Below are 26,203 nucleotides of genomic sequence, written 5' to 3' on the forward strand. Positions count from 1 at the left end.
GTTCATTGTGAAACCTGGCCCCACCGTCTTCCATCTTATGAATATAACCAAAATCACTTCTTGCTGTGAAGCAACAGTGCTAACCACACCAGCACCTTCTGCTCTGTTTATTTTTAATTTATTTTTTATATGTTGCTTATCTACATATACATATATTTTATACATTGAAACTGTAAAATATATATAAAATATATTAAAAAAAATTGTGAATAAAATGAAATGAAATAATGAAAATATTTTCATCAAACTCTGTAGATAAACTCTTAACAACAATAAATATAAAATTGAAGTTAGAGATAAAAAATTTAGAGATAAAAAAGAGATTTAGAGATAAAATAGATTTGTTCTAAGGAATCTATGAAATTTGTTAGCAAAATTATCTGTTAGATAATACAAATTTAGCTCCCTTAACTAGAACTAAAAATCATACAACTAAATTAGGATTTAAATGTACAACTTCCATCTATTTCAACAGAAATAGTTTTTTATTCTATTTAAAATCTGTGGGTCAGAAAAAAATAATGTAACTCTTCAATCTTATATTTTTATATCCTCCTGAAGCAGAGGAAAAATAAATCTTCCCGTTTACCTTTTTTTTGGTAATTTCCTTCCTTTTTGGAGCTAAAAGAGGCCACCCAAATGCATGAGGTATTAATGGTATGCCAGGACTTATTAGGATAGCTCAAATAAGTCAAAAGAAAAAAGAGCAAAACACAAATGTCCATTACAGAGGACATAAATAAACAGGGTGGTTCTCAGGAGAATATTACCAGGCTGTACAGCTGCTGGCAAAGTGAAACTTTCTTTATCTGTTGCTTGTCGATTTCTGCAGCAATAACAGCGTAAAATCTCACTTGTTTCTTGTCAGACCAGCATTATGGAGAGGATGTGCTCTGTAGTGAGTGTTCAGAACAGCTGAACCTCTGCTAATCATGTGTAATGATTAATTAGAGAAATAAAAGCTTAACTTTAAACAAGGGTAGACAGAGTGTGGTACTTTACTCGAATGAGGATCCAACTTTAAGACAAAGGACGAGTGTCGACCAAAGAGCTTTAAGCTGATTAAAATGAAGAAGTCAACTAAGAAGTCAGACTAGGAAAACTGGTGAGTTTAAAAATGATATAGTTTACGAAAGTATGTATTGTAATTACAAGTTTCTTCATGGTTGAACTCTGTATCTTATTCTGTTCTGGAAAATTAGTAAAGGTGTTCACTTTAGATAGTGGAGGAGCTGCAGTGTTGAGGTTCTGAAAACTGAATCAAACAGGAGGCTCAGACCAGAGGCTTCTGTAGAGTTTCATTACCTGCTTCACAGATAAACATGTGCTAATACCTCATGTTATCCCAGAAAATCCCAGACAGTTTGACAGGAAAAAGACAGACACAAACTGTAATCTGCATCTCTCCATTCTTTATTATTTCTTTTTATATAGAAACAAAAGCACATTCTGAGAGAAATGTTATACACATCTGCAGAACAGAATCATATAGTAAAAAAACAAAATACATTGTTAATTTTAACAGCAAGTTGAAAATGTACAACATTAAAAAAACCAAAAAAAACAACATATTATATGTATAAACTTAGTGATGTTTATCATTTATATTTATTTATTTAAGTACTATATGCTCACTTTTAATTTGATGGATCTACATGTTTTTGTTGTTTTTTTTTTAAACTGAGACTTGGGCAATAAAAGACTGAAATTTTAACTGTTACAAATATAAGTGGTGGATCTCACTAGCTAAATTAGCAAGAGCCAAAACATTGGGTGTGAAAAAAAAATCCCCCTAATGTAAAGATGGGAAGATCTACTCTGTGACAGAAATAGTTGTAATTGTTTTTCAGTGTAAAATGACAGAGAATAGGTTTAATCCCTCATCTGCTGTAAGTTATCTAATTAAAAGATTAAGGAAATTGTGGAATTGGTTCATAATTCCAATAATAATTCTCAAAAGTGTTTTAAACTCCACCATGCACTCTTCCAGCTAATGAATAGGGAGCCCATTTAGCTTTAAACTTTAAATAATAATAGTGCACATAAGTAATTTGCACATATATGTTGCATGCGGAAGAATGTCCAATTCAGTTCAATTCATTTTCATTTATATATATATATATATATATATATATATATATATATATATATATTTCATATTGTAAGATAACAATATTAGAAAGAAATCCCAACCACACAACTCCCTATGAGCAAGCACTTGACGACAGTGGGAAGGACAAACTCCCTCTGGCAGAAGAGACCTCCAGCAGAACCAAGCTCACATCTGTCCACCATGACTGGGGGATAAGAGGAGAGAGCAAAAAGAGATAGGACAAAAGGCAAACTTTAGGAGAGAGAGAGAGAGAGAGAAGGAACGGCCATTTCTTTTATTCAGCAAGACAATGTCAAAATATTCTGTGCATATTTCATCAGCATGGAAGCACAGTAAAAGAGTCTAGGTACTAAACTGACCTGCCTGCTCTCCACACCGGTCACCCGCTGGAAGCAGTTGACACATCAGGAAAGGACAATACAAAAAATGTCATGTTTAGTCTTTTCTGATGCACGTAGGAATCAAATTCAAAATGAGCATATGTTTTTTTGCTTTAAATAAAGCAGCCACAGTTTTAACATTTGATATCATCTAAAAAAAAAATCTCACCTTCACCATGTCACAAGATAATTGTCTGATTGGGTTTCATTATAGCTACTTGCTAAATAGACACATTCTCATAAGCTGTGTGTTTGCCAACTCTTATTCGAATGTTCACAAAAGACAAAAAATATTCTACAAAAACATAAGTAATTAAGGTTTATTGATAATGTGTTTTTTTTAGAACAAAATTCACAAAGTGCTTTACAATACAGAATAAGATACAACAATTAAAACTGTATAAATAGATCAAACTAAATGAAAGCAAAAAGCCTGAACAGGCTTAAGTTTCTTTTTAAGGGTATCAACAGTGTCCACTGATCTTTGGTCTAATGGAAGTGAGCTCCACAACTTCCACTGGATATAAGATCTACATAGCTCAAATATGTAAGTCTCTAATAGACACTGGCTGCCAATCACTTGTTGGATGGGCATTTCACGCAGTGTTCCACTTACAGTGGGGCAAAAAAGTATTTAGTCAGCCACCGATTGTGCAAGTTCCCCCACTTAAAATGATGACAGAGGTCAGTAATTTGCACCAGAGGTACACTTCAACTGTGAGAGACAGAATGTGAAAAAAAAAATCCATGAATCCACATGGTAGGATTTGTAAAGAATTTATTCGTAAATTAGGGTGGAAAATAAGTATTTGGTCACCTCAAACAAGGAAAATCTCTGGCTCTCACAGACCTGTAACGTCTTCTGTAAGAAGCTTTTCTGTCCCCCACTCGTTACCTGTATGAATGGCACCTGTTTGAACTCATAATCTGTATAAAAGACACCTGTCCACAGCCTCAAACAGTCAGACTCCAAAATCCGCCATGGCCAAGACCAAAGAGCTTTCGAAGGACACCAGGAAAAGTATTGTAGACCTGCACCAGACTGGGAAGAGTGAATCTACAATAGGCAAGCAGCTTGGTGTGAAAAAATCAACTGTGGGAGCAATCATCAGAAAATGGATGATAATCTCCCTCGATCTGGGGCTCCACGCAAGATCTCATCCCGTGGGGTCAAAATGATCATGAGAACGGTGAGCAAAGATCCCAAAACCACACGGGGGGACCTGGTGAATGACCTGCAGAGAGCTGGGACCAAAGTAACAAAGGTCACCATCAGTAACACACTACAACGGCAGGGAATCAAATCCCGCAGTGCCAGACGTGTTCCGCTGCTGAAGCCAGTGCATGTCCAGGCCCGTCTGAAGTTTGCCAGAGAGCACATGGATGATACAGCAGAGGATTGGGAGAATGTCATATGGTCAGATGAAACCAAAGTAGAACTTTTTGGTATAAACTCAACTCGTCGTGTTTGGAGGAAGAAGAATACTGAGTTGCATCCCAAGAGCACCATACCTACTGTGAAGCATGGGGGTGGAAACATCATGCTATGGGGCTGTTTTTCTGCCAAGGGGACAGGACGACTGATCCGTGTTAAGGACAGAATGAATGGGGCCATGTATCGTGAGATTTTGAGCCAAAACCTCCTTCCATCAGTGAGAACTTTGAAGATGAAACGAGGCTGGGTCTTCCAACATGACAATGATCCAAAACACACCGCCCGGGCAACAAAGGAGTGGCTCCGTAAGAAGCATTCGAAAGTCCTGGAGTGGCCTAGCCAGTCTCCAGACCTCAACCCCATAGAAAATCTGTGGCGGGAGTTGAAAGTCCGTGTTGCTCAGCGACAGCCCCAAAACATCACTGCTCTCGAGAAGATCTGCATGGAGGAATGGGCCAAAATACCAGCTACTGTGTGTGCAAACCTGGTAAAGACCTATAGTAAACGTTTGACCTCTGTTATTGCCAACAAAGGTTATGTTACAAAGTATTGAGTTGTATTTTTGTTATTGACCAAATACTTATTTTCCACCCTGATTTACGAATAAATTCTTTACAAATCCTACCATGTGGATTCATGGTTTTTTTTTTCACATTCTGTCTCTCACAGTTGAAGTGTACCTCTGGTGCAAACTACTGACCTCTGTCATCATTTTAGGTGGGGGAACTTGCACAATCGGTGGCTGACTAAATACTTTTTTGCCCCACTGTAATTTGCTGTAGCAGAGGTATTACAATTATTTCTGGACTAGGAAAAATAACAATTAGAAAACATCTATGTAAAGGTTCTTACCGTATAGTTTACAAAACAACAAGTACATGTGCATTGTATTAATTTGTAAATTTTTTGTGTATTTTTGATTTAGGGTCAATTGATTTTGGGTCAATTTCTGTTTTAGGAAATCTATTGTCTGGCTGAAGTTACAATGAGGCACATGCAAAAGAATATACAAACACAAACACATAGGAACACATTTCAAGTCGTATTACAACAAACAGCATATAACTGTCACCAATAATAATAAAAAAGGGTCAGTTTTTTAAAAGGAACAAACAAGACACAGAGGTTAAACCTTTTTGAAAACACTGACAACCTTTTTCTATATATGAAACAACACCATGTAGTTCACAAAGTTGTTGTTATGTGGAGAAAAAAAGGATTAACAACTATGAAATTGATATCCCAGAATATTCTGTGCATATTTTGCATATTTCGGCCCCAAAGTGTAGCCTTGATTTGTTTTTTTGTATTTTTGGAGGGGCGGTGATGTGAGCTGTTTTTGTTTATTTTTTCCCTCTGGGAAAAACTGCAATCATCTGGGGGTTATCACTTTATTTTTCCATCATAAGGTCAAGGTATTAGTTTGTTCAGTGCTTTGATTTATACCTAAATGTTTGGAAAACCCATGACACACCCATCAGCCACAGCTGCACTTTCTATTTAGCCAGTGCTTGTATGCTACAGGATCCTTTGATGTGTATGCTGGCAAACATAAAAGCAGGCTGCAAAAGTAAAACTCAAAAGTAAGACTTTTGCAATGAGTGATTCTACTTCTGTGATCTTCACCCTTTACCATTACTGCTTTTTTCTATTATGAATATCATTGATATCTCCAGGTAGGTTACATCAGTGCATAGAAGGTTCTGTTATAAATGAATTAAAAGCATGGGCTCTCTTGGTAGTTGCTGAAAATAACATCTTGTGCATCACATGGTTAACTGCTGCTAATTCACTGACACCACCGTATATATTAAATCAGAATAGGTGGTGTTGTATAAATTAGTGCTATAAGTTGTAAATCACTTGCACAACGTATTAACTAAGAGCGGGTGATTAAAGTGTTTCTCTGACTTTACAACATACAACAAACAAGTTTAACATAGCAGGGCTTTTTTAGTATAAGCTGGCTTGACAAAACCTAAAACTCCAGTTAGAGATGCATAATGCGTTATTACAACACTGGTTATCAGCTTTCCTTATTAAACCAGTCTTTGTGCTTCGGGATCTGTGCACGGTATTATGCAGAGTGCTCTCTGCCATTTATTTCTTCAGCATCACAGCTTCAAATTAGAGCTAAAACTTTGACCTTGATGTATTCAAACATTAGTGTGTTACCTGAGTACTGCCCCATGGCCTGAAATATCAAGATCAGGAAATCACATTAGGTTTTATTTATGGGGGGATCAAAGTGTTTTAATGTTACTGGGGTTTTTTTATGTTGCTGGGCTTTTTTTATGGTTTTTATTTTACTGTTCACCTCCTCACTGATAAGTAGCCTATAAACAGATTCCCCCCCCCCCCCCCTTTTTGTGTCCCTTTTTTGTGTAGATAAAATTCTCATTCAGCAGGTTGCAAGTATAACACTTATTCCATATCAGCAATGAGTCTGCATATCACCAGGAAAAGAATGAAAATTGAAATGAAAAAGAATTTAGCTGAAAAGCTTGTTCTGCAAAAGCCAAATCACACAAGAGAAGTAAATTTTAATGATGCAAGAGATTCTTCCTATACAGCTGTCAATACAACTTAGATTTTAGAGAAATACATGATCCTTGCACTGTTTCTAACATCAAAGCACTGTTTCTAACATCAAAGCTAGGTTTCTCCTCAGATGAATCCATCCGAAAGGAAGGTTACATCATAGCTGTTGTTGTGGTCAAAGTATTTCTACAAGGCGTTGTTTTTGAGAAAATACTTTTAGGAGTTACATAAGCTAAATGTTTAGAAAAACTGAATCAGTGAGGTACACCACCCATTAAATTCATTTCAGTGATTGGTGAAATAAAAACATATATGTACAAACATACAGTATAAATAATTTACATCAGTATCTTTTGTAAAGTCTTGCCTCCCCCCCTCTTCTTCCATCCATCGTATTTTCTTTTTTGATTTAACAATCTCATGTTAAAGGTATGAAACACAATAATCCATGAGAAAATGTGTCTGAAATTAAATCAGAGCATTTAATGAGTGAGAATTTAACCTCACATGACGATGATGGTGACCACATTCTCCAACTCAATGCCATAATTTCCTCTGGGAAAATGTAATCAAGATGTGGCAATGTATGAATTTATGACAAAGTGAAAGAAGGTGTGTTTATCTGCAGCTTAATCAGTATGCCGTCTCTTTAATGATGTTAGTGGAAAGGGTGTGGCTACTGGAGATGCTAATGGAGTGGCGGTTGAGGGGGTATGGTTGATTCCTGTTTGTGTGACGGCAGGGCATGCAGAAGTACCGCAACGTGGAGAAGAAGATCTGACGGTAGGTGGCTGATACCAGGTTGTACAAGACAGGGTTTATGGCCGAGCTGACGTAGAACAGGACATTGGTCAGCATGTAGAAATAGTGGTAGAAGTCATATAACTCACTGGAAGAAAACACAAGGGAGAAGTATAAGGAAATAGTTATATGTCCAATGTTTAAGTCTAAACATAAATATATTACTTTTAATGCTTTGCATAAAAAAGATACACAGGTGCAGTGTGACTTGTACAGCAAAGTTAGTGCATTTGAACAGCCTCCGGAGCACCACATGGTGTCGAGACTCATCCAAAACTGGAAAAAAAAAATAATCTCAACTACATGTGGTACTTGTACTGCCGAAAAACAATAAAATCAATTAAAAAAAACATGGCAGTTTCAAAATACTAACTTTATTAACTGACATTCAAAATGCAATATCGACATAAAGATAGACTAGTAATGTTGCAGTCTTCATTATTTATTTTTTGCCTGACCCGTTTGGTTCTTTAGCCTTCAGAATTGATGTCTTAAGGCCAACAAAGATACCAAACGGATTTACTTTATCAAGTGGACCACCGGGGCCTTGCCTTGATTGACCTTTGTTGTTATTATTCATTTTATTTTATTTTATTTTATTTTCAGTTGTTACAGACGGGACAGACATGGCTAGGGGATAGGAAAACAATGGGGAGGGGGGGGGGGCTCCCCTGTGTGGGTGTGTGTGGTATAGTGGGAAGAGAAGAGGAAGGCAGTCGGGGATGGCAGTCGGGGATGGGAGGAAAGGAAGGGAAGGGAAAGCAGCCCCTCCCTGGGGCCAGCTCCCCCACTGACCCCAATAGGCACCCCCACCATCTGGAACCCACCAAGGCCATCCAGACCGGGGCCCATGGCAGCAGCACCGCCAAGCTCCACAGACCCGGAGCAGCCCACCTGACCCCACCGCAGAGGAAACTGTATCCACCCCATCCCACATAGCAAGAAAGTCTGGCCCAGATCTGGTATCAAGCCGGCACTGCTGGCTGACTTCTGGCATGATAAGACGTATGTCATCCAAATATGGGCCAGGCCTGGCATAGATGGCACTGTCTATGTGATGGCATGCCATATCTGGCTCTATTGTGGTTTGGATTATGTGGTCCAGGCCCATAGAAAACAGATCTGGCCCAGATCTGGCATCAAGCTGGCACTCATGCCCAGCCAGTGGGTGGCTGTAGCTCAGGAGCTAAAGCACGTCACCTACTGATCGGAAGGTTAGTAGTTCGATCACTGGCTCCTCCAGTCTGCAAGTCAAGAGTCTGAATGTGTAACAATGTACACATAACCTCAGCGACACACCAACGAGGACCCAAGGCCCAGCTAGAGCCCCAGCATGGAGGCGGAGCACCCTGAGAACCCCAAGCCCCCACCTTACACCAGCCCTGCTGCATGCAGCCATGAGGAAAACGCCATCTAAGAGCCTCCAGAGCCCAGTTGCAGCAGATGGCCGCCCCTCCCTGAGCCTGGTTCTGCCGGAGGTTTCTTCCTGTTAAAACGGAGGTTTTCCTTCCCACTGTCGCCAAAGTGCTTGCTCATAGGGGGTCATATGATTGTTGGGTTTTTCTCTGTATCTATTATCGTCCGATCTACTGTACAATATAAAGCGCCTTGAGGTGACTGTTTGGCGCTAGTAAAGTAAAAACCATGAGGTTTATATTTATTAGGTATGTGTGTTGTTGAATGAATGCCAAATGCTATCATTTTTCTGTTGAGTAAATTTACCTTACCTACAGGTATGAAGAAAGTTACCTTACCTCACCTTACCTTACCTTACCATGTGGACTGTATTCATTTCTTTAGTGACATCATCCAATTTGCCCAACAAGCACACTAAAGGGGAGGTTGGAATTTTACATTTCAGACACTTTGATAAGTCTTCACATATCCTGCGCCAAAACATCTGAACTGGTGGACAGAACCAAAGAGCGTGGATGTAATTGTCCGTGGATGTGTATTGCCTTGACAATGTTGCAGTCTTAAATACAATCTTTAGAACCTGATTACCCGCTGATTTACTGGGAATTTTAAGTTTTTGGTCTCTTACTCTTAATATCTTTAACTTGCAGACTTCAATTCATTAATTGTACTTACAGTGAAATTGTGATTTAAACAAATGACATAACAGAAAACGAGTAGTTTTGCAGTAAACAGTGCTAACTACTTTTCCTGAAAGTAGACTTAAATTCACCTCACCCCCCGCTATGTGCCAATTGTGAGGTGGGAACCTGTGACCACCAGGACTGTTAGGAGGTGGTCAGAGGAGGCAATAGCGGAACTACAGGGCTGTTTCGAGGTGACCGACTGGGAAACACTCTGCGAGCCTCACGCCGAGGACATCAATGGGCTTACTGAGTGTATCACAGACTACATAACTTTCTGCACCGACTCCATTGTTCCAGCTCAGACTGTTCATTGTTACCCAAATAACAAGCCGTGGGTGACTAAGGACATCAAAGCCCTCCTCAACAACAAGAAGAGGGCTTTCAGAGGGGGCAACAAAGAGGAGGTGAGGAAGATCCAGGTGTTACTAAAGGACAAGATCAGAGAGGCTAAGGACAATTACAGGAGGAAGCTGGAGTGGAAACTCCAGCAGAACAGCATGAGAGAGGTGTGGAGGGGCATGAAGACCATCACTGGATTCAGGCCAACCAACAGCAGGGGAGCTGAGGGAGGTGAGAATAGAGCCAACGAGTTGAATCTGTTTTTCAATAGATTCGACACCACAGTGTCTGCTCCCACCCCCACAACCTCACCTGTAGTCAGCCTGGAATCCAGAGCCACACCACTGTGCCAGCCTCTCTCTTCACATGGCGCTGTTGCCTCCTGTGAGATTCCTGACACCCCTCCCCCACCCATCACCTTCACTCAATACCAGGTTGAGATGCAAATGAGGAGACTTCACTCAGGCAAGTCTGCTGGACCAGACGGAGTGAGTCCCCTTGTCCTCAAGACCTGTGCCCCCCAGCTGTGTGGAGTCTTTCATAAACTGTTTATGCTGAGTCGGAGTCTGCAGAGGGTCCCGGTGATGTGGAAGACATCATGCCTCGTCCCTGTACCAAAGACGCCACGTCCCAGTGGCCCCCAGGATTACAGGCCCGTGGCACTGACCTCTCACATCATGAAGACCCTGGAAAGGCTCATCCTGGACCAGCTGCGACCCATAGTAAGACCACATCTGGATCCCCTTCAGTTCGCTTATCAGCCTTGTCTCGGAACTGAGGACGCCATCATCTACCTGCTCAATCGTGTCTACACCCATCTGGACCAGCCGGCGAGCACTGTGAGGGTCATGTTTTTTGACTTTTCCAGTGCTTTCAACACCATCAGGCCGACCCTCCTGGGTGATAAGTTAGCAGCGATGCAGGTGGATGCTTCTCTGGTGTCCTGGATTGTTGATTACCTGACAGGAAGACCACAATATGTACGTCTCCCACAGTGTGTGTCTGACAAGGTAATCAGCAACACAGGGGCACCACAGGGGACTGTCCTCTCCCCCTTCCTCTTCACCCTCTACACCACAGACTTCAGCCACTGCACAGAGACCTGCCATCTTCAGAAGTTTTCTGATGACTCTGCGGTGGTTGGATGCACCAGCAGGGATGATGAGACAGAGTACCGGGCTGTGGTTGACTCCTTTGTCACGTGGTGTGAGCAGAATCATCTGCAGCTCAACGTGGCAAAGACCAAGGAACTGATCGTGGACTTCAGGAAGACCAGGAAACACTTGACCCCTGTTTCAATCCAGGGGGTCAGTGTTGACATTGTGGAGGACTATAAATACCTTGGAGTATACATTGACAATAAACTGGACTGGGCTAAAAACACCACAGCACTTTACAGGAAGGGCCAGAGTCGTCTCTATTTTTTGAGGCGACTGAGGTCCTTCAACATATGCCGGAAAATGCTGAAGATTTTCTATGAGTCTGTTGTGGCCAGTGCGATCCTCTATGCTGTTGCATGCTGGGGGAGCAGGCTGAGGGTCGCAGATGCCAACAGACTTAATAAACTGATCCGTAAGGCCAGCAATGTTGTGGGGATGGAGCTGGACTCCCTCAAGGTGGTGTCGGAGAGGCGGATGCTGTCCAAGATAAAGACAATGTTGGATAACACCTCCCACCCACTCCATGACATGTTGGTCAGTCACAGGAGCTCGTTCAGTGAGAGACTGAGATTACCGAAAAGCACCACTGAACGACACAGGAAATCATTCCTGCCTGTGGCCATCTCCCTGTACAACGCATCCACTTAACACACTGTTTGCTGCTACAACTACACATGTTTCTTTTCCAAATATTTATTTATAAGTGACTTATGTATGTATGTATGTATATATATGTATATATTGTACTATTCTTAGTTAGTGTATTGTCTGTCTTGTCTTAATGTTGGTTTAAAATGGAGCACTGTAACAAAAAATAATTTCCCCCAGGGATCAATAAAGTATTCTGATTCTGATTCTGATTCTGATTAAATAAAAACAGCTGCAAGGTGATGAACATTTATTTTAAACGTTATATTACAAAATTACAAAGATAATCATGACCATTAATATTTTGTAATGAAATGGTGTATTTTAAAGTTAACTAAGCTTCTTTAAATACAAAAATTACAAAAAATGGTGACATAGTAACGCAGGTTCTCTGAGTGGCGGGACTATATCACCGTACTACATATTTCATATGTATGTGTGGACTGATCTCGAACAGTATAACTCACATGGATTGTGTTTAAGACACACCACCTGTGGTGGCAGTGCAGTAATAGACACTTCTTTGGTAGACCAGACCTTAATAGGAATGTCTTTCTAAGCGACTTGTAGCTAGACTACATATTTCATATATAAGGGGACTTGAAAACGAGATTTACGAGATTCAGCTCATGTTACAGATTTACAGATTAAAGAAATAACACAATATATGCAAATCACTCAACAATAAATATCAAGGATTGAAAGAGGTGAGTAGAAATAAATATCAAGAAAACTGACAGCAACATTACCGAGTAAGAAAAGAGTGTATGCAAAAAGGATGTAACTATTGCAGTGTTTACAGTGTATGGAGGAGTTATACAGGGAGATGGCCACAGGCAGGAATGATTTCCTGTGCCGTTCAGTGGTGCTTTTTGGTAATCACAGTCTCTCACTGAATGTGCTATCCTGTGGCTAGCCAGCACGTCATGGAGTGGGCGGGAGGTACTATCCTACATTGTCTTTATCTTGGACAACATCCACCTCTCCGGGAAGGAGTCCACCACGATCCCCACAATATTACTGGCCTCTGTTGGCATCTGTGACCCTCAATCTGCTGCTCCAACATGCAACAGCATACAGGATAGCACTGGCCACAACAGAATAATATAAAATCCAGAGCATTGTCCAGATGTTGAAGGACCTCAGCCGCCTCAGAAAATGGAGAGGACTCTTGCCTTTCCTGTAAAGTGCAGTGATGTTTTTAACCCAGTCCAGTATACTCCAAAGAATTTATAGGTATTTATAGTTTGAGAGTCGCACACAGGCTACATTCACTACACTTAACTCCAAAACAACAACTGAAGGAATAGAAGAGGTTACACACTTGTACTGCTTATATACACTGCAAATCCAGCATGTCCAAATTAACACTGTCGGATTTGATTTCAACACTATTAAAGTGTCTATATGGGTCCACACCAGAGAGTGTTAATTTAACTCTTTTTGGAGAGTTGGTACGTTAACTCTGATTTAGTGTTAAACACCAAATCTGTCTGGAGTTGATAATTTAACACTTGGTGTTAAGAGTTTATATATTAACTCTCAAAGAGTATTTTAGTTTAACTACGTAAGAGTTATCTTCTAATTCATTCTAAAAAGTGGGAATTTTACTGTTCTGAACTTCTAGAAATTTCTTTTGGAAATAAACATTTACTAAAAAGACGCAATGGTTTTTGAAAAACATTTATTCTGAACTGTGCACCACAATTTCAAAACATTTTCTGAAAGATGTAACAGTATACATGTTCTCACTTTCATTAGAATTTTGTTTATCAAAAGGTCTGACATGGTAAATGCAAATAACAGCATTCTCATCACTTATTTCTTCAATACAATATGCATGTCCTTCATTCATCTCTTTGTGGAACTTCAACGCACTTCTGCTCTCCCCCATATTCCATCTTCACAAGCATATCCTGTGCGGAGATTGAATAAAAATTAGTTGACACTAATTAATGGCACAAATAATCCAGTAAACAATTGCAGCACAGTAAAAAAAAAAAAAAAGGAATCCTCTTTGAGCCATTACTTGTGTAAAGTATTTTCCCAAAAGACAAGGACACAGGCAACAGGTAATACTGAACTAAATGTGAAACCTCAACCTTTTTCATTTTTACCTAAACCGTGTGCACAAAACTCTGGAGGGATCTAAATGCTACCGTAGAATCCAGTCAGGACGTCTGCTACTGCTGTTTGCTCGTGTTTTTTTGTTTTTTTTTATGGGCGATCGTTTTCAGGCTTCAAGTAGCACCATTATACCAACATTTCACATTCTAGACATTGTTTTAGGTGTATTTGACCAAAAGTTTGACTGAAAATTCACATGCAAGCTTTTTTTCAAGGCTGTGGTATTTGCCCGCAAACAATACCTTTCAGCTAGCTAAAACAGAATATTATGCTATCACCGAGCAACATGGCTAATGCCTTTCACACAGCTTTGTCTCAACTCCAAAGAGCCACAGAAGTAAAAGCTCATAATAATAATTGAAACAATCTTTGAAAAAATGACTTACCAAGCAGGGCAAACAACTCAAATATGTAGAGCAAAATGTTCTGAAACGGCTTCACTTCAGCTTCGATTGGAGCCTGTGGTGCTGGGGGCGGAGTCTGTGAATTTACTCTGTTGGTGTCATAGCCCATGTAGGAGTTCAGAGTTAAGAGGTCAAGAGTTAATGTTTCCATTGTAACACCTCCAGATTTGAAATAGAAACACTCATTTTTAACACTCGATTTTAACTACTATCATTTTACACCTCGGAGTTACATTAAAAGAATGTGACTCTGCTTAGAGTAAAATTAACTCTACTTTTGCAAGGAGACTATTAACACCAAAACATTTAACACTTTTGAATTTGCTGTGTACCCATGGCAGCAATTAGTGTGTGTGTGTGTGTGTGTGTGTGTGTGTGTGTGTGTGTGTGTATAGACACTTTTTCCTCTTAATAAATAATAATATAAAAGCTACATTTTGTATTTTTCTCTGTGTAACATAAAAAAGTAGTAAGGGGTCAAATACTTTTCACAGCACTGTGTTGCACTGAACCTATAATGCTGATTTTAATCCTTGTTGGTCCACTACCAGAAACCCTTCCAACATCATTATCAGATCAACTTTTGAGGAAATTTGTAATCTAGGCTGCCCGCCAGTCTACAGATTTATTAATGATGTCAAAGCCCCTGCACGAAAAAGGGAAGAAAAACAATTTCCTACAAACGCTAGAATGTCCAAGTGGTACAAACTTAATCTTCAGTTGGCTGGAAAAAACACAGTATTTCTGATTCCTGTCTGGATGGATAGCCACAGAGAGAGTGCTACTGCAAGTGGAAATTAATCCTAAATAAAAGGAGCATTTATATTTCATATGAAAAGCTGAATATCACACTCCTTTCACAAATATTGCACTACTGTGGTGCAACAAAAAATGCATAAATTCAGACATAATTACATATTTCAGAAAAAAAAAATCAATTCAGAAAAAAAGTTTTTAATTTACAAGAACATTTTTTTTTGCGAGGGACAACAGGGACACCATTGAACACGACCTTTTTGTTAAATATGCACTCAGGTAATTCTGTATACAACGTTTATTTAAGGAAGGTTGACATGGACTATAAGTGAGTCTCTGACAGAATTTTGAATCTCTCAGGTTTATTTTACACTAGTTTCCTGAGTTTTTGTACAAAACCAAACATATTTACCAGCTTACTCAAGAAATACTTCCCTCTGCCTTCACTCACTTCTTCTTGTTGATTTACAGTCATTTACAGACAATCTGATGTTGGCTCTCTTACATTGAATGGCTTTGATGCATGCTCTTTAATAGTGTAGCCTTTAAGTGTTTGAAAAAATGTTTAACTTAAGTTTATATTTCAAATACCAAAAATATTTTAGGTTTACGTTTCTACAAAAACCATCCCTGTTTATCATTTCAAGTGTCTTAACTTTTAATGACGTATACATATATTGTATATAGCATACGCTTTAAATGCAAACATTATAACAACTTTGCTCATTCCAGAGGAGTTTAACATCATTATATACAAAAGAACCCTGCGGTGAAGGACTTTGTTAATATAAGGCAGAATGTTGACCTGCACTTTAAGTCCATAAAATTGTGTATGAAAGCAAATTGTATCAGATTCCATTAGCAATGTTGACAAATTAAATAACACAACCCTCTGACAGACAAGTTGCAACCATAGGGCAAAAGAAATGGAAAAGTCTTAATTTCTCCCCTTCTATGACTAGTATCCTTATGGTGATGTTTTCACTAATTTTGAAAAAGCATAGAAAACATTATGGAAACAAATATGATGCTCAACCAATACATAATTTTTTTTTCATTATCATTGTGCAAAAGGTTATTTTGCTAAAAAGCTGTATGCTTTTATGATTGCCTGTTCAAAGAGGCCAAGATGACATTCAAAGCTCGTTACCCAGCGTGTAAGGCTGACATCCAGCTGTGTCTTCTGTATATTCTAGTATTTCAAGTAAACACATTTTGACAGTAGATTCACTAGCTTTTGAAGACGAGCTTTCCCAGTGATACGCAACTGCAAACTGTTTCTGTTACTGTCAAGCTCTTAAAATTCTTCACACAGTCTCTGAAAAATTGATGTTTTGCTATAAATCTCATTATCCAAATATGAATGAGTGGTCCAATTTTTAGAATTCACCTAGATTAGTGGACGATGAAATGATGTTTCAGATAAAGTTTTTTGATGGGTAGAGTTCTTTGAGGCTTCGGTCGTGTTGCATAATAATGGGCTTTAAATACTCTGTCATTGGTGACTGAGTATGAGAACACAATGTTTATAAAGTTCAAGAGCAACAAAATCAAGCTCCAGAGCAAATCCTCTGGTACAAGTCACCAAATATTAAAGGTATGTTTGTGTTGACATCAGATCTATCCCATGTCCTCCCCACACACTTTTCTTGTCCAGGTAGACATAGTTAAAAAATATATTCTATTTAAAAAGCTTTCTTTAGACAAAGACCTGAAGACCAAAATAGTTCTGGCCAGATCTGAATGAGGGTGGGGGAGGTTCAATTTGTCATGTTGCAACGAGCTTAGCTTCTGTCTTGCTAGCTTGTGCTGCGCTCAGTGGATCTGCGCTCGACAGTGCAGCCTAGGCGGAGTAGTCGAACGCAGATCCACTGAGATCTCAACACAGACAGCATCGTCAGAAGAAAAGTTGATAAAAAAATTTAAAATTTTGTATTGTTCGATACATATTCATACCGAACCGAAAGCACTGTATCGAACGGTTCAATATCGATACGAGTATCGTTGCACCCCTAATGTATGTATATATATATATATATATATATATATATATATATATATATATATATATATATATATATACTTAACACCCAGCACGCCCCTGCGGGCGGTTTATCCTTCAAGCTTGGGTCCTCTACCAGAGGCCTGGGAGCTTGAGGGTCCTGCGCAGTATCTTAGCTGTTCCCAGGATTGCGCTCTTCTGGACAGAGATCTCCGATGTTGTTCCCGGGATCTGCTGGAGCCACTCGCCTAGCTTGGGAGTCACCGCACCTAGTGCTCCGATTACCACTGGGACCACTGTTACCTTCACCCTCCACATCCTCTCGAGCTCTTCTCTGAGCCCTTGGTATTTCTCCAGCTTCTCGTGTTCCTTCTTCCTGATATTGCTGTCATTCGGAACCGCTACATCGATCACTACGGCCGTCTTCTTCTGTTTGTCTACCACCACTATGTCCGGTTGGTTAGCCACCACCATTTTGTCCGTCTGTATCTGGAAGTCCCACAGGATCTTACCTCGGTCATTCTCCACCACCCTTGGGGGCATCTCCCAATTTGACCTTGGGACTTCCAGGTTATACTCGGCACAGATGTTCCTGTACACTATGCCGGCCACTTGGTTATGGCGTTCCATGTATGCCTTGCCTGCTAACATCTTGCACCCTGCTGTTATGTGCTGGATTGTCTCTGGGGCATCTTTACACAGCCTGCACCTGGGGTCTTGCCTGGTGTGATAGACCCCAGCCTCTATGGATCTTGTACTCAGAGCTTGTTCTTGTGCTGCCATGATTAGTGCCTCTGTGCTGTCTTTCAGTCCAGCTTTGTCCAGCCACTGGTAGGATTTCTGGATATCAGCCACCTCCTCTATCTGCCAGTGGTACATACCATGCAGGGCCCTGTCCTTCCATGATGGTTCCTCGTCTTCCTCCTCTTTCTTGGGTTTCTGCTGCCTGAGGTATTCACTGAGCACTCGGTCAGTTGGGGCCATCTTCCCAATGTATTCTTGGATGTTCGTTGTCTCATCCTGGACTGTGGTGCTGACACTCACCAGTCCCCGGCCCCCTTCCTTCCGCTTAGCGTATAGCCTCAGGGTGCTGGACTTGGGGTGAAACTCTCCATGCATGGTAAGGAGCTTTCTTGTCTTTATGTCAGTGGCTTCTATCTCCTCCTTTGGCCAGCCTATTACCCCAGCAGGGTACCTGATCACAGGCAGGGCGTAAGTGTTGATGGCCCGGATCTTGTTCTTACCGTTCAGCTGACTCCTCAGGACTTGCCTGACCCTCTGCAGGTACTTGGTGGTTGCAGCCTTTCTAGCGGCCTCTTCATGGTTCCCATTCGCCTGCGGGATCGATATTGAACCGTTCGATACAGTGCTTTTGGTTCGGTACGCATATGTATCAAACAATACAAAATTTGTCATTTATTTTATCAACTTTCCTTCTGACGATGCTGTCTGTGTTGAGCGCTCAGTGAATCTGCATTCGACTACTCCGCCTAGGCTGCACTGTCGAGCGCAGATCCACTGAGCGCTCAACACAGACAGCATCGTCATAAGGAAGAGCGCAGGGCAAGCTAGCGAGACAGAAGTGAAGCTCTCCTTGCAACATGGCAAATTGAACCTCCCCCACCCTCATTCAGATCTGGCATTTGGAATTATTTTGGTTTTCAAGTGACGTATGACCCTGAAGGTAAGCGCGTCATGGACTAAAGTAAAACAGTATGTTGGATGTGCCACGCAATGCTCAATTACATGGGTGGGAACTAGTGTGTTAGCGCAGTTAGCTCGTTAATGTGTTGGCCGTCTAGCCCCATGCACGAGGCGATCAGGGGTAGCTCATTAACGGAGATTTGCCGTGTTGTGGCGTTAAGGTCATTTCAACGAGATTAACGCTGACATCACTAGTGGGAACACAACAAATATGACTGCACATTTACGCCGACATCATCCTAGTGCAAAGACAAGTGGAAGCAGACAAAAACAACAAGCATGCATGCTACAAACTTTACCCGAGTCATTTAGACAGCCGTTAGCACATGATTCTCCTTATGGGGACCTGATATGTTTAATATCCTGCTGAGAATATAGCCCAGAAGAAGCGTATAGTATAGCTTTTATTTTGGAAAGAGCCATTTCTCTGTAATAAACTCTCTTGTCCAAAGATGAGGGATTCTTCAATCAGATACAGGGCTCGCAATATCGCTAGCCCGACGTCCTGGGGCTAGCGATTTTTCCAGTCGGGCTACCAAAATCTATCTCTGCCCTGCCCGTCGGGCTATTGTAGGAAGGAAAAATATATGTCAATGCTTTTGCATTCTTTCGGAAATGTAGCTGGGTAATTATGCCATTGGCATCGGTGAGCCACTGTCAATATGTGACATGTGACATATTGAAATCGCGTTTGAATTTGCGCTTGTTTTTTTGCTTTCACTTTGCAATCGCGCGAACTGTGTATAGAGAGCGACAGTACTGATTGGTGAGTGATGATAATTTGTGCACCAATTCCTCTGACATCGTCTTATTAATCGTTAGCTTACTACGCAAACATGACAAGTGAAATCTCCCGCAGCAAGCTTAAACATGTGAGAGGTTGATTGCGCAGAGAATCGCTGAGCTTATGTGAGTGCGTGTGTAAAAGCAGCAGGATATATATTTTAGTTCTGCTGAGCCAAATAAGACAGGTCAGGGTGAAGAAGTGACAGCCAAAGAAAAGCTTACCACAAAACGGAGAAGTTATGACAAATCAGACTATAAGGCAAAAAGAAAGTGCAGCTTTATGGTTTCATGGACAAAATAATTTCTGTGGCTGCGATATGATGAGCTATATAACCAGGGGTGCACATAAGTGGTCCGCAGGTGCGCATTCGCTGTCAAAATAAAAAACACGCACAAGGGTTAGGGTTAAATTTAAAAACTGTATTTTTGAGTTAAAATATATATTAATAATTTTAAGAAATGACAAATTAAAAAGGCATGAACATTTTTTTTATATCGAAAAAATATCGAACCGTGACACCAAAGTATCGAACCGAACTGTGAATTTTGTGTATCGTTGCACCCCTTATATATATATATATATATATATATATATATATATATATATATTCAAATAATTTGTGTACACAAGCAATGGACATATGCTTTCAACTGTGTAATTTAAGTGATCTAGGTAGCTCTGTTTTGGAAGTTCAGTTAATGTTAGCAATTTCTTTGGGAGTTTATATGTGCTTTGTGTCTGGGGCCCCCGTATATAAATAAAAATGTTTTTTTTTACATTAGTAATTCCTATTGTGCATAATTTTATATTGTTTTTGATAATAAATTAATTAAAGCAACAAAACAACCTGAAAAGCCGGTTGGGAGCTGAAAGACCTGGCTCTTTTTAGTGAGCCGAGCCGGCTCTTTTTAGAGAACCGGCTCTTTTGGTTCAGCTCACTAAAAAGAGCTTGAATTCCCATCACTACTCTCAATAATACCTCCCCTGGAGGCATAGCGCAGGCACACCAAACAGATCACACCACTCTAGTGTTGACACTTATTTTAACCTTCATTTTATGTTCATTTCATGTTAAACAATTTTGTGTTCTCAGTCAAAAATGGCCATTACATTAAGACTCATGATACAAACTATAAATATATATTATCATTAGTTGTTGTGTTAGATTTTTTTCTTCAACCTAAAGCCTTGTTCTTCTTCTATTTGTTATTTATGGCCTGTAAGTTTCATTGATCTGAGGTTATATGCCTTGAATTAGAATTCTAAAAAACATCATATCTGGAATATTTTGTCTCTAGGAAATAATCAGATGAAACATAATAGAAAGTTACCAAGAACATTTGATTTCAATCCATTTAAAAATGTTTATACAGTCAAATAAAGTAACACCTGTTGTCTTCCCAGTCAAAAGTGACTGGGAACATTTTATTAATGAACAAAAGAAATTATCACAAAATTACATTTGTGTCAGAGACAGCTCACGTTATCTTATGCTTGGCTCTTTTCAGGAACACCATCTGCAGGTTTATCCATATAAACCTGCGTGTTCCAGGCATAACATTCTGGTATCATGGTTGCCCATATCTTTATGTCATATTTAAACTGGTTGCTTGGCATATACTATTTGAAAGGAGAGTGCTTCCTACAAACAGAGAAATGGTCATTAACTGTGACGTTTCGACTTTGGATATATATGAGTGGCTGGCGCTCCACACACTTCTCCCAGACTTCTCTGATCACTGCCATTTGTCTTGTTGACGGCGACCTGGTCGTGTATCATGATTGTCAAAGCGAATCACCCATAACAACATGTTAAACTTCTTGAATGACATGGTGGCCTGAAAAATTGTCTGACCATACTCTACATCCCATAAACTGCTGGTAGAATCCATTCTGGATCTGTGCACACCACTCAAAATCAAAAGACTCATGTATGCTTTCACATCATTCTGGATTATTTCCTTTCAAATGTCTTTGTAAGTTTGTTTTTTCCCTTCCAGGTTGGTTACGTTTACCACTGTGGTTTTGATGGACTGTCATAAACAACTCAAAGCAGGATTTGTCATCAGTCCAGGATGCGGCATATTTTCTAGGTCCTGAGACATTTTCAGCTGAAAGCCTAACTTGATTCTCAGGTGGGGATCATTTCCAATTCTTTGATTTAATTGTGACTATTATCACTGAATTCCTCCTCATCAGTCATTTCTTGGTCTGTGCCATCTTCCGCTCCTGACACTTCCTCCTCTAATCCATCCTCACTGTGAGTTTCCTGGTCTCTGTCTTCCTCATTAGTGTGTTGATCAAATATGTAATCAAGAGCCTCACTTAGGATCTATCGACATGCCACGATGCCATCACACAGTTGTGAGCAAGGCATCAAAAAAGCATTAAACACTACAGCTAGAAAAAAAGTTCAACGCTACTGAAACAATGTAGCCACTAAATCGGCCAAATTTGACCAAAACACAACATAACATTTAAAGATTACATTTTTATTTTAAAGTATGAGTAAAGAGTTCATTTCACTTTTTTAAACATGCATTACATGACTTACCATTTGATTTAATTTCTTACAAAAAGAAATACAGTGAACAATATTGATATACATATTTTTTGATGTCATGACCACATCGTTCAGTAACAAAGACAACTGAATATGATTGGAAACCTGGAAATGAAACAGAAAGGCAAGACATATGTTTTGATTGCATGTTGGGGAGAGGGCATGGATGTGGCCAGGGGGTTATTCCCTGCAATATTCTGAGCAGACAGACACTTCATTTCCTGCAGTCTGGTGATTATTTTATACACCAGTGCACATTCATTTCTTGGCGTAGTTTTATTTATTTATGCAAAGGAAAATACAAAATTAAGCAATAATGCAATTATCTTAAATCAGTTAAGCAATAATCGTAAAGCTCTTAGGCTATATGTGTTGTTTTCAGAGGTTCATTGTCCCTTAGAGCTTCCTGCTGAATCAACACATAAGCATGATTTACTATACTCTTCTCTTTTTTTTCTTTTTGTTGCCTCACAGCATGAAGGATCTACGTTTCCTTGTGGAACTTGCATGTGCTCCCTGTCCAATCCAAAGTCATGCATATTATATTGATTAGTGATTCTAAATTGTCTACAGATGTATGTCTATAGATAGATGGATGTAGATGTAGTTGCTTTTTAGCTCAAAGTGAACCATGAGTGTTAAAAAGAAAAACTGCCATTTTTTGGGTTAGGGAACTGGGAGATCTACAGGTTAATATAGACAGGGATACAGTGTGGTCTAATCTGAGTTTGACTTCTAGGAACCTGGCGCATCAACTAATTCATTTCAAAACCATACACAGAACATATACAGTGGGGCAAAAAAGTATTTAGTCAGCCACCGATTGTGCAAGTTCCCCCACCTAAAATGATGACAGAGGTCAGTAGTTTGCACCAGAGGTACACTTCAACTGTGAGAGACAGAATGTGAAAAAAAAAACCATGAATCCACATGGTAGGATTTGTAAAGAATTTATTCGTAAATCAGGGTGGAAAATAAGTATTTGGTCAATAACAAAAATACAACTCAATACTTTGTAACATAACCTTTGTTGGCAATAACAGAGGTCAAACGTTTACTATAGGTCTTTACCAGGTTTGCACACACAGTAGCTGGTATTTTGGCCCATTCCTCCATGCAGATCTTCTCGAGAGCAGTGATGTTTTGGGGCTGTGCAACACGGACTTTCAACTCCCGCCACAGATTTTCTATGGGGTTGAGGTCTGGAGACTGGCTAGGTCACTCCAGGACTTTCGAATGCTTCTTACGGAGCCACTCCTTTGTTGCCCGGGCGGTGTGTTTTGGATCATTGTCATGTTGGAAGACCCAGCCTCGTTTCATCTTTAAAGTTCTCACTGATGGAAGGAGGTTTTGGCTCAAAATCTCACGATACATGGCCCCATTCATTCTGTCCTTAACACGGATCAGTCGTCCTGTCCCCTTGGCAGAAAAACAGCCCCATAGCATGATGTTTCCACCCCCATGCTTCACAGTAGGTATGGTGTTCTTGGGATGCAACTCAGTATTCTTCTTCCTCCAAACACGACGAGTTGAGTTTATACCAAAAAGTTCTACTTTGGTTTCATCTGACCATCTGACATTCTCCCAATCCTCTGCTGTATCATCCATGTGCTCTCTGGCAAACTTCAGACGGGCCTGGACATGCACTGGCTTCAGCAGCGGAACACGTCTGGCACTGCGGGATTTGATTCCCTGCCGTTGTAGTGTGTTACTGATGGTGACCTTTGTTACTTTGGTCCCAGCTCTCTGCAGGTCATTCACCAGGTTCCCCCGTGTGGTTCTGGGATCTTTGCTCACCGTTCTCATGATCATTTTGACCCCACGGGATGAGATCTTGCGTGGAGCCCCAGATCGAGGGAGATTATCATTGGTCTTGTATGTCTTCCATTTTCTGATGATTGCTCCCACAGTTGATTTTTTCACACCAAGCTGCTTGCCTATTGTAGATTCACTCTTCCCAGTCTGGTGCAGGTCTACAATACTTTTCCTGGTGTCCTTCGAAAGCTCTTTGGTCTTGGCCATGGCGGAGTTTGGAGTCTGACTGTTTGAGGCTGTGGACAGGTGTCTTTTATACAGATTATGAGTTCAAACAGGTGCCATTCATACAGGTAACGAGTGGGGGACAGAAAAGCTTCTTACAGAAGACGTTACAGGTCTGTGAGAGCCAGAGATTTTCCTTGTTTGAGGTGACCAAATACTTATTTTCCACCCTAATTTACGAATAAATTCTTTACAAATCCTACCATGTGGATTCATGGATTTTTTTTTTCACATTCTGTCTCTCACAGTTGAAGTGTACCTCTGGTGCAAATTACTGACCTCTGTCATCATTTTAGGTGGGGGAACTTGCACAATCGGTGGCTGACTAAATACTTTTTTGCCCCACTGTATTACATCCCTTAAGAGATTCCAGATGAAACTACAGGCTACATATCACTGTCACATATGCAATGATTCGTCACCAGGCACGTTCTTACACATTTTTTGGGACGGTCCAGTTAGATCCGACTTTTGGGTCTTGGTAAACTCTGTGCTATCGAGGTGCTGGAAGTCTTTTATATCCCCGATCCTGGTCTTTGTCTCCATAATGATACCTCTGAAATCTCCTAAAAAAAATACAATGCAAAATATTGTTCGCCGGATTCACATCCGCAAGGAAGACAATTACAAATGTCAGTCCTGACATTTGTCATCCGTATCATTAATCTTGAACATACCACAGCAAAATTAAATATTTTAGACATACTCGGGAGAAAAGAAAAATCTATTTTGTTGTTCTGAAAATAAAGCCAACATAGTAGTGCTTTAAACCCGCATCTTTTAACAGTCGCCTGGGGCAACCCTCTGCCCTGACCTCTGTAAAAACTCTCCTGAGACTCAATCACTCATTTCGAGTTATATTGAATAAAACATTTTTATAAATTCTCAGTCCATTTTGTAAATGTTTTTTTTGAGTGTCAGAAAGAAAGATAATATCCCTCACTTGTCATATCCAGTTTTAAAATACCAAGATGATAGCAAAAACACTTGGGTATCAACAGTGGCTTTTATACTGTACACAGCAAAATCTCCAGTGTTAAATTAACACTTTTGACAGTGTTATATGTTTAAAAGTAACCTAGTCAGTTTTGAAGATTAACAATGGCTAACACTGAGCAGTGCTGATTTTCTAACACTGGAATATTTCTAACATTTTGAGTTATTTTCCAGTGTTAGAAAATCAGCACTGCTCAGTGTTAGCCATTGTTAATCTTCAAAACTGACTAGGTTACTTTTAAACATATAACACTGTCAAAAGTGTTAATTTAACACTCAACAGTGTTGTATTTAACACTCAGAGGTGTGGACCCATATAGACACTCTCCAGTGTTAATTTAACACTGGAGATTTTGCTGTGTACGATTTCAGACACTAATAAAAGGAAACCGAGGTCCTACCCTGCACTAGTGCTGTCACAATATCAGAATTTTACTTTACCTGTAATCTATATATAATTATGGTCAAAACTATTCACCACTGTGCAATTTGTATTTAACCCGTTTTGCCCCACTGGCAACAATTGTTGCCAAAGTTTATCACTGTCATTTTCGACTCACAATAAAAAATCTCAAAGGTACTAATGCAACTTTTTCCACTTATATGCTAGTAGACAACTTAGACAAAGGTTTTGATTTTTAAAAAATCGTTTCCAAGTGCTTCCTATCGCATGACATCATCTGCTTCCCGCTCTTTCTGGCTGAAGACATGGCGGATGCAAATCATCCTGGAAAGAGGTAATTTTCATAAATTTCTTATGACTTTCCCCCCAAACATATTTATAATTATTTAATCATTCAAGTCTCTAGAGTAACCCTCCCCAAAAAAATTGTACCTAGGATAAATATTTTTTTGTTCATGGGCTTATTTCTGTGAGTGGCAACAAAAGTTGCCAGTGGGCACATAGCATGTCGCTAACTAAAGGAAAACACTGTCTGCAGGATTGCTCCTAATTTACTTATTTAAAATTGTAGAATGATGTACAATGGCTCATTTTAGTCCTTTTAGAATAATTCCTAGCTAAATAAATTCACAGGTATTCAAGGCCTCTGTGTATAGGATTTTTATACATTACCATACATTATTTTCTTGCTAGCTAAAATTCGCTTGCTAGCTAACATGTATGTTGTCCTTTCCTTAGGTACACCGTAGCAGAGATCCTGGCCATGCTGCAGGACTCTGAAACTGTGGCGGACATCACAGTTGTGCCTGAGTCAGAAATGCACGCACATGACACAGACTGTGACAGTGACCAATCTGATGATGAGGCCACTGGTGACCATAACCGCCTCCCATCAAGAATAC

At 39.9% G+C, this 26,203-nt stretch overlaps 1 protein-coding gene across 1 annotated transcript in view; it reads right to left on the reverse strand.

The window, feature by feature from the left end:
* Positions 1 to 6,283: 6,283 nt before the first annotated feature.
* ntsr1 (neurotensin receptor 1 (high affinity)) overlaps positions 6,284 to 26,203 on the reverse strand; it is an 87,138-nt gene continuing 67,218 nt past the window's right edge. Inside the window, exon 4 of the mRNA XM_076878393.1 lies at positions 6,284 to 7,358. Coding sequence (XP_076734508.1) covers positions 7,103 to 7,358 — 256 coding nt within the window. The 3' untranslated portion in view covers positions 6,284 to 7,102. The remainder of the gene's footprint in view (positions 7,359 to 26,203) is intronic.

This window comes from Maylandia zebra, linkage group LG20 (genome assembly GCF_041146795.1).
Source record: "Maylandia zebra isolate NMK-2024a linkage group LG20, Mzebra_GT3a, whole genome shotgun sequence".
Classification (NCBI taxonomy): domain Eukaryota; kingdom Metazoa; phylum Chordata; class Actinopteri; order Cichliformes; family Cichlidae; genus Maylandia; species Maylandia zebra.